This window comes from Cydia strobilella, chromosome 8, assembly GCF_947568885.1.
Source record: "Cydia strobilella chromosome 8, ilCydStro3.1, whole genome shotgun sequence".
Lineage (NCBI taxonomy): Eukaryota > Metazoa > Arthropoda > Insecta > Lepidoptera > Tortricidae > Cydia > Cydia strobilella.
In genome coordinates, this window is record NC_086048.1 from 18,530,735 (window position 1) to 18,548,480 (window position 17,746).

Here is a 17,746-nt window from a genome sequence, read left to right on the forward strand (position 1 = left end):
CACCAAGGACTGCCGTTAGGCCGCCTACCGTGCCTAGGTCACGCTAATATAAATATGTCATAAATAGCCACATCCAGTCCGTTTATTCGTTCATTATGTATTAGTAGGTAGTTATTTTAAACTTTAAAATATTTAATTTACCTATATATAAAAAATGTGCGCCTATATGTTTGTACTAATTTAAACTAACACGATTTTCACTCATAATTTTAACTCATTTTTTTTTTAGTCTGCCTGTCACCACTTACGTAACGTCACGTTCGAAACGTCAGGCCATAAATAAACGTAAGTTTGTACGCGATTAAGTCCCGTTTTTAAAATTATGAGATATTTTTATTTCGTATATACGTTGACCTTATATCAGAATTTACTACGCCTGATATTTATGTCTTAGCAATGTGATCACTAAATACTGTCTAATGTATATTTTAGGAGGCCATGGATATGCATACTTTTGTCTTTTGTCGAAAACGATAAGACATAACTTTATTAACAGTAGTGAATATCACTATCCATATACCATGATTTGCACTGCATTAGTTCCATTGTAGCTATCTTAATTTTATTGTCATCATGTTACTGAATTAATAAAAGACTCGCGCACGAAGGGTTCCGTACAAAAAAACGGCAAAAAAATCACATTGTTGTATGGGAGCCCCACTGAAATATTTATTTTATTCTGTTTTTAGTATTTGTTGTTATAGCGGCAACAGAAATACATCATCTGGGAAAATTTCAACTGTCTAGCTATCACGGTTCATGAGATACAGCCTGGTGGCAGACAGACGGACAGACAGACAGACAGACAGCGGAGTCTTAGTAATAGGATAGGCTCCCGTTTTTACCCTTTGGGTACGGAACCCTAAAAAACCAAAAGAGTAGAAGTATTGTAAATAAATACTTAAACACGATATATCATCCATCACATAGATAGATTGATTCCCTAACCGGGATTCGAACCATGGACTTACTAGCTTAGCTACTAGCAAGGTATCATAGCTACTGACTAGGCTAGAGGTCATCATATAGCATTAGGGTCGTAGGCGACAAATTCTTACCAGAAGCATGTCGATTGAGAAGAATCCATCCTCCATCCAAGTTCTCTCCGAAGGTGTATACGGATGTGCTGATGATGAACCTCGGTTGGTGGCAGTTGAAGCAGTTCTCTTGGTATTGCGCCACGTAGGAGATGGGGATCAGGTACTTAGAGTCGTAGCGGAAGTCTTTGGTGAAGGAGAACGTTCGCTAGAAGATAAAAAACATCTTTCATTAACTTTTTTTCTATTGTCTGTGGTTTTATGTTGTTTGAGTTGTGGACATAGTAGCCTCATAGGTATTTAAAACTTCGCTTTTCAAATATTAGGTCTTAAACTTTAATTTCTGGCTGTGAAGTTACCTGTATCGATTTTTGATGCGGGCATATTAGGAGCAAGGTTTAATCACTGACATAATATCTGTAATATCTGTATTACTAACAAGTCAGATTTCATTATTGCCTTACTGTTTCTTGCACCTATTTTTGGTGGTGGTGGTGGGAACTCTACCAAAGATAAATTATAGTAACTGTTTGTAACTTCAAAAAAAACTTACTCTATCTTTTTTTTTATTCATTTATTTATTTAGGGACTTTTAATGTTAAGATTACGCCAGTCCCATCGTACCTTAATCTAAATTACACTCATCTACGGCCTGTCAGTATACTGACTAATATAATTATACACAAATAGATATATCTCCTTTGCCTCTTCTGAGATTGGTGCCGCCAAGATGCTTTTACTGTATCTAAAGCCCATAAAATACCGTGATGATAGATTAACTCCTGTGGATACATATCACTACACAAACACACACACACATGTCACTAGACAAACGAAACCTTACGAACGGTTTATTATCCCTTACCTGTTTCAAAGTGATGACATTAGGTAACCTATCCCTGTACACATGAACATTGATGACCGGGTACCCAGGATACCGGAACCAGGAGTTGAGTACCATGGACGAGGTGGTGCCGTTCGAGAACTGGTGGAAACACTCCACGGTCTCTTTGTCTAGGTTGATCATGAAGTCTTCTAAGTTGATGAAGGAGCCTCTCCTGAAGTTAAAAAGAATATTGGGTTAAATAATACCCATGTGGTGACACTACCACACGCTTTCACTGTTTTGTACAATGTTCTATTTGTGTGTGCTAACGAATAAATTATTTCTATTCTATTCTATTCTATTCTATTCTATTCTTTCACTGCAGGCTATGAGTTACTCCGACTTTAGTTTTAGATTAATTAAAAACTGTTTAGAGTACTTAAATCAAATTTCTCCTTTGTGATTTTCTACGATTCTCTACAAATATATTGACTGAGTCTAATCGGGGGGAAAACCTCCCTAGGGGGTTTCTTTTGTGTATTTTAGAAACTTGACCTTCAATTTCACATTTGCATTTATCAGTGTAAAAACTTACCTCATATTAATTTCACCAGCGCCGCAGCGTCTTGGGACCAATCCAATTCTCTACCATCCACGGCAAAACAGCTTTGCTTCATAGTCACCAACTCCTCATGCCTGCTGGCTATATCAACAGCTGGTGTTCTGTTGAAGTTGATGAGCGCTGGAGTGCTGTAGTACCCCAGGTAGCATTTATACGTCATTATGACGTCGGTTACGTCATTATGACGTATAAATGACGTCACTATGACGTCGCTGACGTCATTTTGCTACTAGGGACCAGCCGACGCTCATGGCGGAACTCACCTCATATTAATATATTTCACCAGCGCCGCATGGAACTTCTCCGGTCCAATCCAATTCTCCACCATCCATAGCAAAGCAGCCGTCTTCATAGTTACCAACTCCTTATGTCTGTTGGGAATGTCGACAGCTAATGTTCTGTTGAAGTTGATGAGCGCTGGCGTGCTGTGGTACCAATCTACGCTCATGGCGTTATGTCTTGACTCGAGCCCGTAGAAACCGTAGGGCCAGCCTGATTGGTGCTCTCCGGTTTGGTGGTACTGGATAAAAAAAAGAAAATTGCTTCGTTATTGTAATCTAATCAAATAGCACATCCATAACCTTACGTTAAAAGGAAGGAGTGGAAAGATACGTGGAAAGGTAGTTCAATTGGTCAAGAGCAATTTGGCCGATGTTGAAAGGCCGCAAGCATAGATTAGTATATGTTATTTGAGTTCGAGTCTTGCCCGAAGCGCTGAATTTTTGCATTTTTCCTTTTATATAACATTTTTTAAATTCTTTTCATAATCATAATCATAAATTCAAGCCTCAGATGTAACATAGTAAAAGAGTTTTCTCAAAAATGGACGGCAAAGTCGACGTTGCTGGTTAAAAAGTAGGTCGCGAAGTGCGTAGTTTATGGTGAGTCAAAAAATTAAAAAGTTAAAAACATTGCAGTCTCGATTTCGGGACTGCAATGTTGCATATAAATTCCATTATTTGTTGAGTTCCAAACTTTTAAAAAGTTGAAGTGGCCATATATTATCAAATGAAGGCATGGGTCCATTAAACAGCCAAACAGATGATCAGTACTTATTATTATAATGTTGGTACCGCGACTATTTAGGTGTCTCAAATAGGTTGGGGTATTTTCAGCAGAAAAATACACTTCTATTTTTAATTTAAAAATAAAAAGGCGGCAAAGCAAATCTTTTTACTTTTTTCTGTGAAAATATATACATAAGAACGTTGCTTCTGTAAAATATTTATATTATATTTATATTTATTGCGCCATTTTTGAGAAAAGCACTATATATGACTCAGCTGGAAGGCTACTTGCTGGCTTCGGATTCAATTAAACGGACTCCCAAGGTCGTCCGTTTAAAACGAATCCTCAGCCAGCAAGTAGCTACTTCCGAGCCTCGACAATAATGTACTATTTTAGCATTTTGAAGTAATTGATTCGATTGGTACAGTCGCCATCAGATATATCGGAGCGGCCAAGGTGCTTACAAATATCTGAACACGCCTTTATTGTCACGGCGTTAGAGTGCGTGTTCAGATATTTTTGAGCACCTCAGCCGCTCCGATATATCTGATGGCGACTGTACGTATGTATAGAAGGCAAAAAGGTGTCAATAAAAAAAAGAGATGCATTATAAGACGATGTATCTACCTTTCCCAAGAAGTAATACGCGAAGTACGTCGCCATGCCCTCCTTAAACCACTCTTCCCTCCAACTTGTCCGCCGCTCTTCTCCTGGGTTACCGAGCCACACCCGACAGAGCTGCTGGGTAAAGTCGAACGTCATCTTCTCGATCTGACGGATGCTGATGAGTTCTGGTTGGTATTTTAATCTGAAATCGCTGAAATTGGAACATTGAAAAACGTTCAGTAAGTATCGATGGGCAGATAGAGTGGAGGTAGATTTTCACGAGCTCGGCGTCGGCGAAATCTGGCGTGAATCCTCGCAGGACCAAGCAAAATGACGTGCTCTGTTGAAGGTCAAAACTCATTTTGGGTTATCGCGCCAGCCAAGTTAGTAAATAAATTTTAAACTAAGAAGTAATAATCATAAGAACCCACGATTCCACGAGTATTAAAATACAAATGTATTAAAGGCACTACAGTAAAAAAGGATTAGTTTATTTTGTTGATGGTACCTACAAAAGACTGCAGATGTCCTTGACCCCCTATGCATAAAAGAAATAAAGTAAATGTTAGATAAGATTCATTTGTATTGTTTAAAGGGTAGCGTTCCTAAACCTAACTTTTATTATAAAAGTGACATTGTAAAGTCTCTCACCCATTAGTCCAAAGATTCCAACTGCCTATTTCATATCCATCCAAATTAGAAGGCACAGGCACCACATTTATCGGTCCAGTTGTTATATTCCTATTAATACCAGCGTAGTCGTGAATAAGTTCCATAATCGATTGTCCAAATTTAAGGATATAATTGTATTGCACGAGGAAAGGACCAGGCGCCCAGATAACGATGGTGTCATTAGAGTTTCTTGATCTGATAGAGGAGTTAGAGAATTGTGAGTAGACGAAACCGACTTCGTTTAAGGATACTTGAGGTGAAGGCAGATACTCGATGAATATGTAGCCATCTTTGTCCCTGAAATGAAAAAGGAATACTTTTAGATGTATTTAAAATGTAAAAATGTATTTAGTGTGCGTAGGATATGCAGATACGTTATTAAGGACTTTTTAAACTTTTTTTTAACAAATACAGTGTAATAGTCTCAAAAAACTTTAATCTTTTAGGAGACTTACATAAAATAATAAAAACAGTTTTAAATTAAGGTCGTAGTGTCATCAACAGACACAAATACTGTGTAAGTCTCAAAAAACTTTAATCTTTTAGGAGACTTACATAAAATAATTGAATAAACTGTTGATGACACTACAACCTTAATTTAAAACTGTTTTTAGTTTTAAATTAAGGTTGTAGTGTCATCAACAGTTTACCTCACTGATATTAAACGAAATTCCTCATCAGGAGACGCAATCCCATTGTTTTTATTTATATAAGATTTTGATTTATTAGTCTCAGTGATTTAGAATCCTACACACATCTAGATTAAGATTTTTGTACTCTTAGAAGTTTCATTGTTTCATTACCATGGTAGCATTAACATTGCACTGCCTTCGCTGTTATTTCTAAATGACCTCTGCACGGATTATGGTTTATAGTCTTACGAATCGTAAATACTTCCGTAATTCATCTTTATTGACAATTCATATCAATGCAATTAAACCAACCATATTGTGATGGATGGATTTTTAATTTATAGTAAACACAACAAATCCGCACGATATTTTTGGGTCTAATACAATCGGGAAAACCGGTGTCTTTTCTCTGGACATTACGAAAGTTAAAAAGGCTACATTTTAGGACATTTCTAAATTACCAAGGACGTCTTCTATTACTACTGCCGCGCGGCTTCAGTCCAATAGGGGATATTACTGCAATGTTCTGCCACCAGAGTGCAGGTATAGCCTTTTTAGTAAACCATAGAGTAACTTATACATACTATACCTTTAACAGGTTTTTGACAAGTTTTCAGAGATAATAAAATATGACATTGATGCATCAAGGCGGTTTGGCAAAATTCACTATATGCCTCTTTCTCGCTCGAATATGCAAGAGTGACAAAGATGTTAGATAAGGAAATTTTCTTGTTTCACGATAGACCCTCAGATTGTGGTAGTAGCGGCCTAGCGCCCCCTACGCAGAGTTTCGCGTAATATTCCCTATTATTAAACTTCGTACACTTTAATTGTTGAGCCATTACGTAGATGGATCAGCAATTAAAGTCTGTGACCAGGTACACTGTGATCAGCGATAAGTTCACGATGACGCGCCGCAAACGACGACACGTTCAAAGGTTTGGCAATCTTTAAAACAAACTATTCCAAATTACTATTTTATTAACATTGTTTTTATTATGAAACTTTATCGTACACTACTTACTTACTTACTACGTACTTATTTAAAAAAAACGCCTTGTAAATGCCATCCGGCAATCATCTTTTCCTACCATTTATAGGAACGAATGAAATGAACAGAGAAAATGCAGACATAATCGCGGTGCGTCAAACAAACAAGCCAACTCGAATGTACATGTGACATCAGAATGATATTTTAGTTATCGTGCATTTCGCTCATAATCCGTAGGTGTGTATCGGCACGGGCGAGACGCACGATAACTAGATAACATGATTCAAATATGACTCTGAAGTCAGTGTAGGTACGAATCGGCCTGATAATCGCGACGCGTCAAACATAGCTGGCGCACAAAAACTGGTCAACTACTTTAAAGTGCGACTGACCATATGACCATATTGGACGGAAATAGAAAACTCCGACTTTCCCTTGCTAAGTGAACGGGCTCCCACGGGTATGATCGGATTTATGTCAAGATTAGTGTCAGTTGCACTATTAAGCCGCGTTAAGATGTGACAATCTTTCATTTTTTAGGGTTCCGTACCCAAAGAGTAAAAACGGGTCTGTCCGTCTCTCCGTCTGTCTGTCACCAGGCTGTATCTCATGAACCGTGATAGCTAGAATTTTCACAGATGATGTATTCCTGTTGCCGCTATAACAACAAATACTAAAATGTACGGAACCCTCGGTGCGCGAGTCCGACTCGCACTTGGCCGGTTTTTTTTAAGAAGTTCAACATCTAGCGGTGCATAGTACGTATACTTATTCAAATTTTAGGGATTTTTTTAGGGAAGTACAAGCAGGTTAATATATCGATTTCCAGGTTAACTTGTTATTACACTAAACTAAACTATTATGCCATATTTTACATTTCTACACAAAACTGTCTTTGTATTAAACGACGTACAGTCGAAGGCAAAAATATCGATCCAGACAAATGACTCAAAAATATGTGAACACGACTTTATTCTCTAAGGTGTAAGAGCGCACACATATTTTTAAATTTTTGGGAATGTATACATATTTAGGACCTTGACTGTACGTGTCCAAAAAATCCCTTTTGCTAGTACTTCTTATTGTGTGTTTTTACAACATAATTTACGAGCATTATTTAGATTTATACTATACACATCAAAGGCAATACTTTAATTTTAAAAATACAACTGGACATTTATGCAATGATTCATGTCCGCAAGTACCGTAACTGATATCGATCGTAATCTTTAATTTACAATTATCTGAGAATAGTCTTTTATTAGAAGCAACTTAATTACAAAGCTTTACATTTGCAATTTGCATAAAAGCTTAACAAATATGATTTTATAAAATAAAAGCAATAGCTTTCTGATTGTGATAACAGAAAAAACTACAGCGAATTTATGTTTTTCATACAAAACTTGCTTTTGCTCTATTTCGTTTGTTTTATATACTAGAGCTATATAAACTAATTACAGACCTAGATATACCTCATGTCATTGTATGTGCAAAGTTTCATTACAATCCAACACATTTTAAAACGAGAACGAAACTCCGTACTTTTAATATGACAGCGAAACTTCGTTTGTATGGGAAAGTGAAATTCGGCCGAGCTTGCCGAGGACTTAAGAATTCGATCAAAGTTTATTATAGGTATGATTTTATTGGGTCAGAAGTCACATGTCTTAAACCAGAAACGTCACTTTTGACATCCACATCCATAGCCAACACTAAGATGTAAGAAAAACTATGTTTGCATTATAACATTTAATTTATACCTATATATAAATATGCGCTCGCTTAACTAGTATTTAAATAAATAATAAATAAATATTATAGGACATTCTTACACAGATTGACTAAGTCCCACGGTAAGCCCAAGGAAGCTTGTGTTATGGGTACTCAGACAACGATATATATAATATATAAATACTTAAATACATAGAAAACACCCATGACTCAGGAACAAATATCTGTGCTCATCACACAAATAAAAGCCCTTACCGGGATTCGAACCCAGGACCATTGGCTTCACAGGCAGTCACTACCCACTAGACCAGACCGGTCGTCTATTTGTGGCCAAATACTCGTATTTGCTGTCACTTGCCCATATTCGGTCCAAGACGAGATGTCGCAGCGGCTGCGGCATCGCCGGTGTCAATTATCGCGGTGTGTTCGTTTGTATGGTCAGCAAATTGTAATTAATGGACATGACAAAATACGTAATATATTGTATTATCTGTTTAATAAATAACTCACCTAGTAATAAAATCATAGTACTTAACAATAATTAATACCTAATTGGTTAGCGATGTAATTAATGATCAGACCATAACAAAATAAACGATAACAAAAGTGGTATTTTATTCGTTATGTTATGATTACATTTCGTAGTGTAATGATTAAAAATATAATACAAATGCATATACATTTTCACCTCTAAATTTAGTGTAGTGGTATTTAGGTTTATGAAGTTGATAGATTTATGGATCTAAATATACGAGTAACGGCAATATAATATTAAGTGCTAAAATATTACAATTTTTTGCAGAACGTGTTTATTTAAATTACAAATTATGCCATTATTTAAAGAAATGCTATTTGTGTAATTCTGTGTAATGTCTGATCTGTGTAACACCCCAAATATATTGTTAGTCCCCCAAAATATTATTAATTAAATTTAAAATGTACAACTTACAAAATATAGCTTTTGTATTGAGGCCTCTGATTTACACATTGATTAGTGAATGTATGAAACATTTGCTCTGCTGCTACTAAACGTATGTATGAACTCGCACTTAAGAGCGTTTTTAAATTGCCCGATCCGATATCGGATGTCGGATGAAAGTAAAATGTGAGGCATATGTGTCTTTCTGTATTTATTTATTTGTTTAATAAATAGTTATTACTAAAAAACGATAGATAACGGAAAAAAGGCGGACTTGATGCCATATTATGGCATTCCTACAGCTGTTTTTCTCATCCGATATCCGAAAGGCGCTTCCGATAAATTCAACCATGTTGGAGCCCCCCGTCGGCTTTCGGACCGATAATATTTGTTTGTGTGCGTATGTGTAGGCATATTGTTTATTGTGCTAAAACAACAAAATTAGTTATAAACAATATCTATAATATAAACAATGGTTTGCAATATCATGAAAATGTTACGATTTGATATTTTACGAATGAATCTTCTGACGGTACTTCAACACCAAATGTGAATACAATAAATTTGGGTAGAGCGTGCACGTTCGCATTCAACTGTTGACCATTTTGGGGTGGTCGTAATTACCAGTATTATTTAATGATCACGTTTTGATGATTGCCGACATACACTTAATTTTATGAAGATCATGTTTGACAGTGTTTGTTGTATGTTTACCTTTCAAAGAATATTATTCGGTACAGTATCATGTGTAAAAATAAGTATATTACATAATATTTTAGTCTTATTGTTATTCAAAACGGCGGGACTTAATCGCGTAAAATAAGTTTTAAATTTATCTTTTCGGTGGCAATCAAGCATACGGCCCCCCTGATGGTAAGCAGTTACCGTAGCCTATGGACGCTTGCAACACCAGAGATATTCCATGCGCGTTGCAGACCCCCATATTGTAGCCCCTCGGGAAAACCTCGGCAGGGAGCTCATTCCATACCTCCGACGTTTCGAGGACGGCGTTGTCCCCGTGGTCTCGGAGAAGATTGGCGAAAATCATTAGCATTAGAGAGCGGATTTGAAGTAGCGATCTCAATATTAATATGGATATACTATTATTATATTTATTAACTTTTTATTTACTATCATCATAATTTTTACCCAATATTTACAAAAGCTTCCAAACAGGTTTTTACTTTTTTGTTCCGATAAGTATGTTATTTTTGTGTGTAGAAAAAATAATAAACTAATCATATCCATATTAATATTGAGATCGCTATATCAAATCCGCTCTCTAATCAGCATCTTCTAGGCGCGAGAGTCTACGGAACCCTTGGAACGCGAGTCCGACTCGCACTTGGCCGGTTTTTAACTTTATCTCACGTTTTTGGCGGTTCAAACGCTCTAACCTTATCTTATAAATAATAAAATAAATAAATATTATACATTTTTTCACAAATTGACTAAGCCCCACGGTAAGCTCAAGAAGGCTTGTGTAGTGGGTACTCAGACAAAGATATACACGGTGGCTAAAAAATAAGTGCATTCCTGTTACCAGGGAGGTTTTGGGAATATACTGAGCAACTTTTACTATGGGATCAACCCCGAAATCGCAAAAAAAATTCTGGCTGGTCCATTTTCTATGGGAAGGTAAATTTTTTTCGCGATTTCGGGGTTGGGCCCATAGTAAAAGTTGCTCAGTATAATCCCAAAACCTCCCTGGCAACGGGAATGCACTTATTTTTTTGCCACCCTGTAAATAAATATATAAATACTTAAATACATAGAAACCAACCATGACTCAGGTACAAATATCTGTGTCATCATCATCACACAAATGTATGCCCTTACCGGGATTCGAACCCGTGACCATCGGCTTCATAGGCAGGGACACTACCCACTACCGACTGGTCGTCTTATTCATGAAACTACTTACGTTGTTCTCCTCTGCTCCTGGGCTATAACCAGGCTGGTGTTAGTGTACTGCATGCCATGAGCCCCCGTTAGCGTGTTCACTCGGAACTTGAACACTGCTTCAAAACGCTCGTTGCTGAAGCATGGGAAGAAGTACTTCGCATGGCCACGTGACAGACGCGTTAGGAGCATGTATCTGTGACAAGACAAAGTAGTGCTTGAACGATTGTATACAGGCTGTCCATTAGACACAGCTGAAATGTACATATGCATTAGGGTATTTAGAAGTTGTAAACCTTTATGTGTTAATAGCTCCTGAAGTAATAAATAAATAGTATGAAACCTTCTTCGACCTTTTTGATTAAGTTTGTTTTATTTATTTGTTTTATTTCGAACAAATTGTCGGAGTTGCTTGTCGACCGCCATCTTGGCGACATCGAGTCGGGATTATTTTTTTGTTTTTGCTCATTAACGTTGTTTGAAGTGTAATACTGATAGCTTATTATGCAGTAAACTAATGAAGACGTGTGCGGATAATAAAGAATTAATCTAGATACGAGTTTATCCACCGTTTTGGCGTCACCGCCAAGTAGCTCCACGTGGCCCTTGTATAGTCCTGCTATCGCTTAATACAAGAGCTAATGATAACACAACTACCGAACAACGTCGTGCTCTAAGAGCATTTGGTATTTCTACCTCTAACCGTATCTGGATAGAGCCCTAGAGGCCATAATTGTATTAATTATACTTTTACCGTACACTGGCTGATTTACATCAAGATTGGAGAAATATAACTCGATCCCACGTGGATCCCACTTTGACGTTGGCGAAATCATCGACAGTATCGATGGAGCCATTCTACATAAAGATTGATTGAACAAATTGTCAAAAGCACTGCCAATGATTAATACAGTATATTTCTTTTTGTTGTCGATTATTGGAAATAACTTTTGTATGAAAATTATTTTTTTTATCTTTTGTTCTAATTAAAAAAATATTAACGTTAGAGCATTCCTGAGAAGTAACCCTACGTGGGATTTCAGGGTGTGTCCAATAGCTAAGGACAACCTGTATATTTTAAGGTACTTTCGCAAAAGAAGGCCCGGTTTATAAGCTTGCTTACATTCAAAATTAGATCACTACACCTTATATAACAAAGTCGCCCACCGCGTATGTTTGTATGTATGTATGTTCGCGATAAAATCAAAAACTCCCGAAAGGATTTTCATGCGGTTTTCACCTATCGATAGTGATTCTTGAGGAAGGTGTAAGTGTGTTATTTGCTAAGGTTTTGTGTAACCTGGCGGGTCGCTAGTACATTTATAATTATGTGTGAAGTTTAAATTTTGCGTCCATGCTCGCTTTTGCAGTCAAAGTCAAAGATTATGTTTGGTACAGTCAACATCAGATATATCGGAGCGGCCAAGGTTCTCACAAATATCTTAACACGCCTCTATTGTCAAGGTGTTAGAGTGCGTGTTCAGATATTTTTGAGCACCTCGACCGCTCCGATATATCTGATGGCGACTGTACAAGTGTACATGTTTCACCTTATTAGAAAGGAGTAAGGTGCAAAAGTGTAAAGGCTGAAAGACAAATCTGCAAGTGTAATATTATAATATTAAACATAAAAAAATAAAAAATAAATAGGCCTAAGCCAGGTCTCAAATATGTACCTATTTCCGAAGCGTAACAATTTTTTTTAAATGTAAAATCATGACCTTTACAGTAAGTCATTGATTGATAATGCCATTAAGTTTTAATTGAATTGCGATCGATTTTTATTACTTATATATAAATCTTGGGTTGTGAATATATAAGGAAACATGTACATACAGTTTCAACTACAAGCCTACACAACTCTAGATGCTCAGACACAGCATTAGCTATGAAAAAGTGTGGCAATGATATTGACGTCAAGTTTCTATGGAAATATGACGTTTAAAATGGCACTCGCTCACTTCTGTTTAAGTCGGATCCGGTGTAGTTAGCTCAGATGATCTCTAGTTTATTATTCACACTGCCGTTGTCAGCAAGGCTTGCTTACCCAATGGGGTGGTGCCGTTCTCGAGAACCTTCTCCATTTTATATGGGAAACATTCTTGCTTGAGAATATTTCCCATGGTAAACAGAGAACATGGCACAACCCTAATGTCTAGAACGCACTGCAAGGCCACTTAGACAATACCCAATGTCCCCATTTGGGCGCTAACGAACCGTGAAAACGAAGACGGTTATATGGGTAATTAGTTATGTCATCCTTTATGGGCTATTGGAACAAAAGGTGATTGTATTAATTAGTTTATGTAACAGTAGCGTTTTAAGGTGTTGATTGATGATAGGTAATATTATCAGATTATCACTGTATTGTACATTATTAAAATTTGTAATTTTCACTATAAGGCATTTATCTTGAGCGCTGGTCCGCTGGTAGACTATTGGTGCGACTATAAATCCGGAGGTAAGGAGTTCAAGCCAGGGCTTGTACCAATGTGTTTTCCGGAACTTATGTAAATATATATAATTATATATATAATATATATAATAATACGCAAAAGAACTGCCTCCCTGATGCGTCGCGTGCGAGACAGTTCCAACAGCCTCGTGCGACTAGTGTTAGAGTCGCCTGCTTGCGCCTTCTGGAAGCATTGGGACGGTGTACATATGGGATCCAGAGGCTTAGTTTATAAGTTATTATAAGTTAGTATAGGTTTAACTAACATAGGCTAAAGGGAATGTACACTAACACTATGGACATTAGTCTGAAATAAAATATATTGATTGATTGATAATTTGATATAATTATCAGTCGCTTTTGGGTGAAGGAGAACATCGTGAGGAAACCGGACTAATCACAATAAGACCTAGTTTTCTCTCAGAGTTGGAAGTTTAGATGGCAGTTACTTTCGTAAAAACTAGTGTTTACTCCAATTCTTGGGATTACTTGCCAAGCGGACCCCAGGTTTGCATGTGCCATGACAAAAAGCTGGGACAATGTGTGGAATACTTAGAGGATATAACCAAACGGAGTAGCCATTAACAGGCGTTCCCCTCTGTAGAATAGACGGCCAATGGTCATACACAATGATATATACGTTACTCTATGACACAATGTATGGACTGACGTTTATCTGACGTGGCTATTTTGACGTCACGTATACATTTGACGTTCCCCTTCCCCGCAAAACTTCGCAGACTTTTTTGTATAGCAAATTACAGACAAGACGTCTCCGTGATGACGTTAAGTCATTTAACCTCGATGGTGCGAAATACTGGCCGGTTTATAAATAATAATAAAAAAATATGCCCAATGAAAATATCCATGCAATATCAGAATTCGCGTGGAAAATGAACTATAATAAAACAGCCTAATTTAATTTTGTGCGTGCAAAAATATAAATTTCATAATAAAACGAGCGGGAAGGCCGTCGCGTTAAAATTAATACCTAGAAAAGAAAATTAAAACTCAGTGAAAAACGTATTATGAATGAATACTGTGATCCTATTGTCTTTTTCGAAACCATGGGCATAAAACCTCGAAAAGTGATTAAATCCTGGTTTATTAATAATAATGTGTAAAAATCGTGAAAGTTTTAAATCAGTGTATTGATAATGTGATGTTATGTGAGTAAATTGTGATTGTGGTGTATTGTGATTTGTGATTTTCATGAGTAATGGCAGATTCTTCATCAACGGTCAGTACGAATTATTCTTTAGTCAAGCAAAGGTTTAGAGCCGCGATTTATTTAGTCCACATATTTTTAGTGGTATTTTGCCACCAAAACCAGAATAGTTTGCACTAATAAGTATGTCCAAAAAAAGGGAAAATATTTCTTCCCACTGTCAAATGTGTATCCTGGTACAGTTTTAAAGTTATTTTTAATCAATCAATTTGCGGTGCGCAGCGACTACTATGGCTAGACACCAAAATTGGTGTGGGCCGCATGTACTTGTAGCGACGCGACGAAATCGCGGAGTGAGCCAAGCCTGGTATTACCATATTTGTATTGTGTATTGTCGTCCTTCTTATATTAACTAATCCACGTTAATTGATAGTTTTATCTGCATATCGTTATCGTATAAGGCATGCCTGGCCAGTGTGGGCTGGGAGGTCGCCCGCTCTGACCACTGGGTTAACATTGTTTGAGATAAGTGGATCATTACATTATCGCCAATTGCTTATTTGTTGATACAATGGCCGTGAGATAATTTTCAGTGTCATGGATTCTTAATACTTCGATTCGAACTTTTAAGATACGTCAAATATAAGGTCTAGAAACGATATGAATTAATGTGTAAAAATTCAATACGAAAACTAATTTTGCGTTGGTCTCCTCTCAACTTTTCTTATTTATTTGATTTGTTGATAAAAAAATAAGAAATTAAATTAGAAAAAGATGAATGTGTAAATGTGCTAAATGCAGATTAAGCATATAATATTGACATAACTTTCTATTTTCTATAAAGTATTTTTGCAAATGCGAATGTCAACATCGAAGAAGAAGTGCGAATCACTGTGGGCAAACTTAAACTTGGCCTAGATTGCAAGCAATACAGTTCAAAGAATTTGTATCCTTATTTTTAGATTTATGTGAATGGAATAATAATGGTAGTGTTGACGTGGCTCATATTTGTGTCTATAAGTCTAGGTACAATTTAAGTACAAGATATTTTATGATAAAAAAAAATATTGCCTATTTTTTATCTCAAAACTTAAAATGCATGAAGTAGGTAAGTTACTTAAATCTAGATTTAGAGTATAGGTGACGAATTGTTTTCTGTTTCTTTTCACTGTTGGTGCTTTTTCTTAATCTCTTGTCTATCTCTGTCACTTAAAATGTTAATAACTTTTAATATTTCGTAACCCAAAAAACATTGAAATATATATTATTATATTTATCCACGAAAATTATCCCAACATTATTGAACATCGTCCAGTTTATTTTATTAACATATAATATTATGATAACAAATTTATAATCAGAACTAGTGCATAAACTGTAAACTAAAGTTGCGGCAATTTATGTCATTTACTTTGGCTTATCTTGCATTAAGTTTATTTAAGGATACATCTAAAGACAAAATAAACTAATTAAAAATAAATAGGTACTTGATGCTTTTGTGAGGCTATGAAAAATGATGTGGATTTTGTGAAGGGCGCTTATAAAATAACGAAAAAAATTTTTTAAAAGTATTGAGTAAATGAATAGGTTGTACTTACTTAATCCCTTCCATTTCGTCGTCATACTTAACAGCAAATATTCCCGAAGAATCGTAAAACACATTCTTCCTAAACTTAATCTTGATCTGGTATCGAGTGTTGTAAACTTTGTACTCTCTCAACGGCTCACTGAGGTAAATGAACAATTTACCCCTCTCCGTATCATGATTAAATGGCGTATTTCTACTAATTATATCGTAACCATCCTTATAAACATTCACTGACTCTATACCCAAATCTTTAGCGTCCAGCTCGATCATCCTAACATGTGGAGCATTAGCTATAACAGTTATAACTAACTCACAATTATAATAGAAAGATTGAGTCGTATATATTTTCGGTATAATCGTCAATTCGTATTGCACTGGGTACACAGTAAAGTTCAAACATTCTTCGTCGATTTTAACAGTTGTCAGTACAGCACTAGCCGATACCGTTAAGAACAGAAAGAAAAACGCGCGAATCATTTTTGAAAATGGAACATCTGACGTTCGAAACTCGCGCCAAATCCGGTGATCGGAAACGTCCGCTCGCTACGCGCCGTTGAGTGCTTTTTGCGAAGAGTAGAGCTCTCGGATCGAAGCTTGGCGCCAGGGAATTAAAACCAGTTTAATTTGAGCTCCCTCTCCTCTTCAACCTCGCGTGATTATGACGTCAGCGGGGATCGTGAGGTATCGCCCGCGGTTCAGTGTAAATTGGGCTCAAAGTGGTCTATATTTGAACGAATTCGTGACATAGGTGCGTCCACGTTGAGTTCCCTCTCATTCTTAGTAACGGGGGAAATACGGAAACCTAAATAAACAGTCGCTTATGTAAATTGTTGTTATGATCGGATACATTTGACGGGTCAAGGAAACCACAGTGTTTATGTAAGAGGACGTAACATTGAAATACATTTTCTGGAACTATATATTTGGTGTTTTAAGTTTTCAATTTGCTTTAGAACTTAATAACTTATGTTTTCGAATAATCGCTCAACCTTTCACTTTGATGCCAAAACCCCACTTGAAGAATTTATAGCTAAAAGGTTTTGAAAAACATACATTTTTATATATCAAATAGTACCTACGCCTTTTAGATTTTTTTATAAAATTTATTCGACTCGCGCACGAAAGGCGAATCAATCGACATATTATAATATTTTAATGTTTTATAAATGTCAGTAAATCAAATATTTTTAAATTGCTGCAAATTTTAATGTTTTTTTTTAAATTAGGTATGTTTGGTACGTTGTAATGTGTTTCTAAAAATAAACGGATTTATTAATATATCTTATAATATAGAAGATAGGTACCTATAGTTATTATATAGTTCAAACATCATAACTCTCCTTTTTAGGGTTCCGTACCCAAAGGGTAAAAACCGGACCCTATTACTAAGACTCCGCTGTCCGTCTGTCCGTCTGTCTGTCACCAGGCTGTATCTCATGATCCGTGATAGCTAGACAGTTGAAATTTTCACAGATGATGTATTTCTGTTGCCGCTATAACAACAAATACTAAAAATAGAATAATATAAATATTTAAATGGGGCTCCCATACAACCAACGTGATTTTTTTGCTGTTTTTTTCCGTAATGG

The 17,746-nt window shown here is 36.4% G+C and overlaps 1 protein-coding gene across 1 annotated transcript in view; it reads right to left on the minus strand.

The window, feature by feature from the left end:
* Positions 1-16,803, minus strand: part of LOC134743410 (membrane alanyl aminopeptidase-like) — a 363,156-nt gene extending 346,353 nt beyond the window's left edge. Inside the window, exons 1-7 of the mRNA XM_063676800.1 lie at positions 16,168-16,803; positions 10,969-11,142; positions 4,751-5,068; positions 4,121-4,310; positions 2,749-3,005; positions 1,903-2,095; positions 1,059-1,245 (exon numbers count right to left, since the gene is read on the minus strand). Coding sequence (XP_063532870.1) covers positions 1,059-1,245; positions 1,903-2,095; positions 2,749-3,005; positions 4,121-4,310; positions 4,751-5,068; positions 10,969-11,142; positions 16,168-16,634 — 1,786 coding nt within the window. The 5' untranslated portion in view covers positions 16,635-16,803. The remainder of the gene's footprint in view (positions 1-1,058; positions 1,246-1,902; positions 2,096-2,748; positions 3,006-4,120; positions 4,311-4,750; positions 5,069-10,968; positions 11,143-16,167) is intronic.
* Between the last annotated feature and the right edge of the window lie 943 nt (positions 16,804-17,746).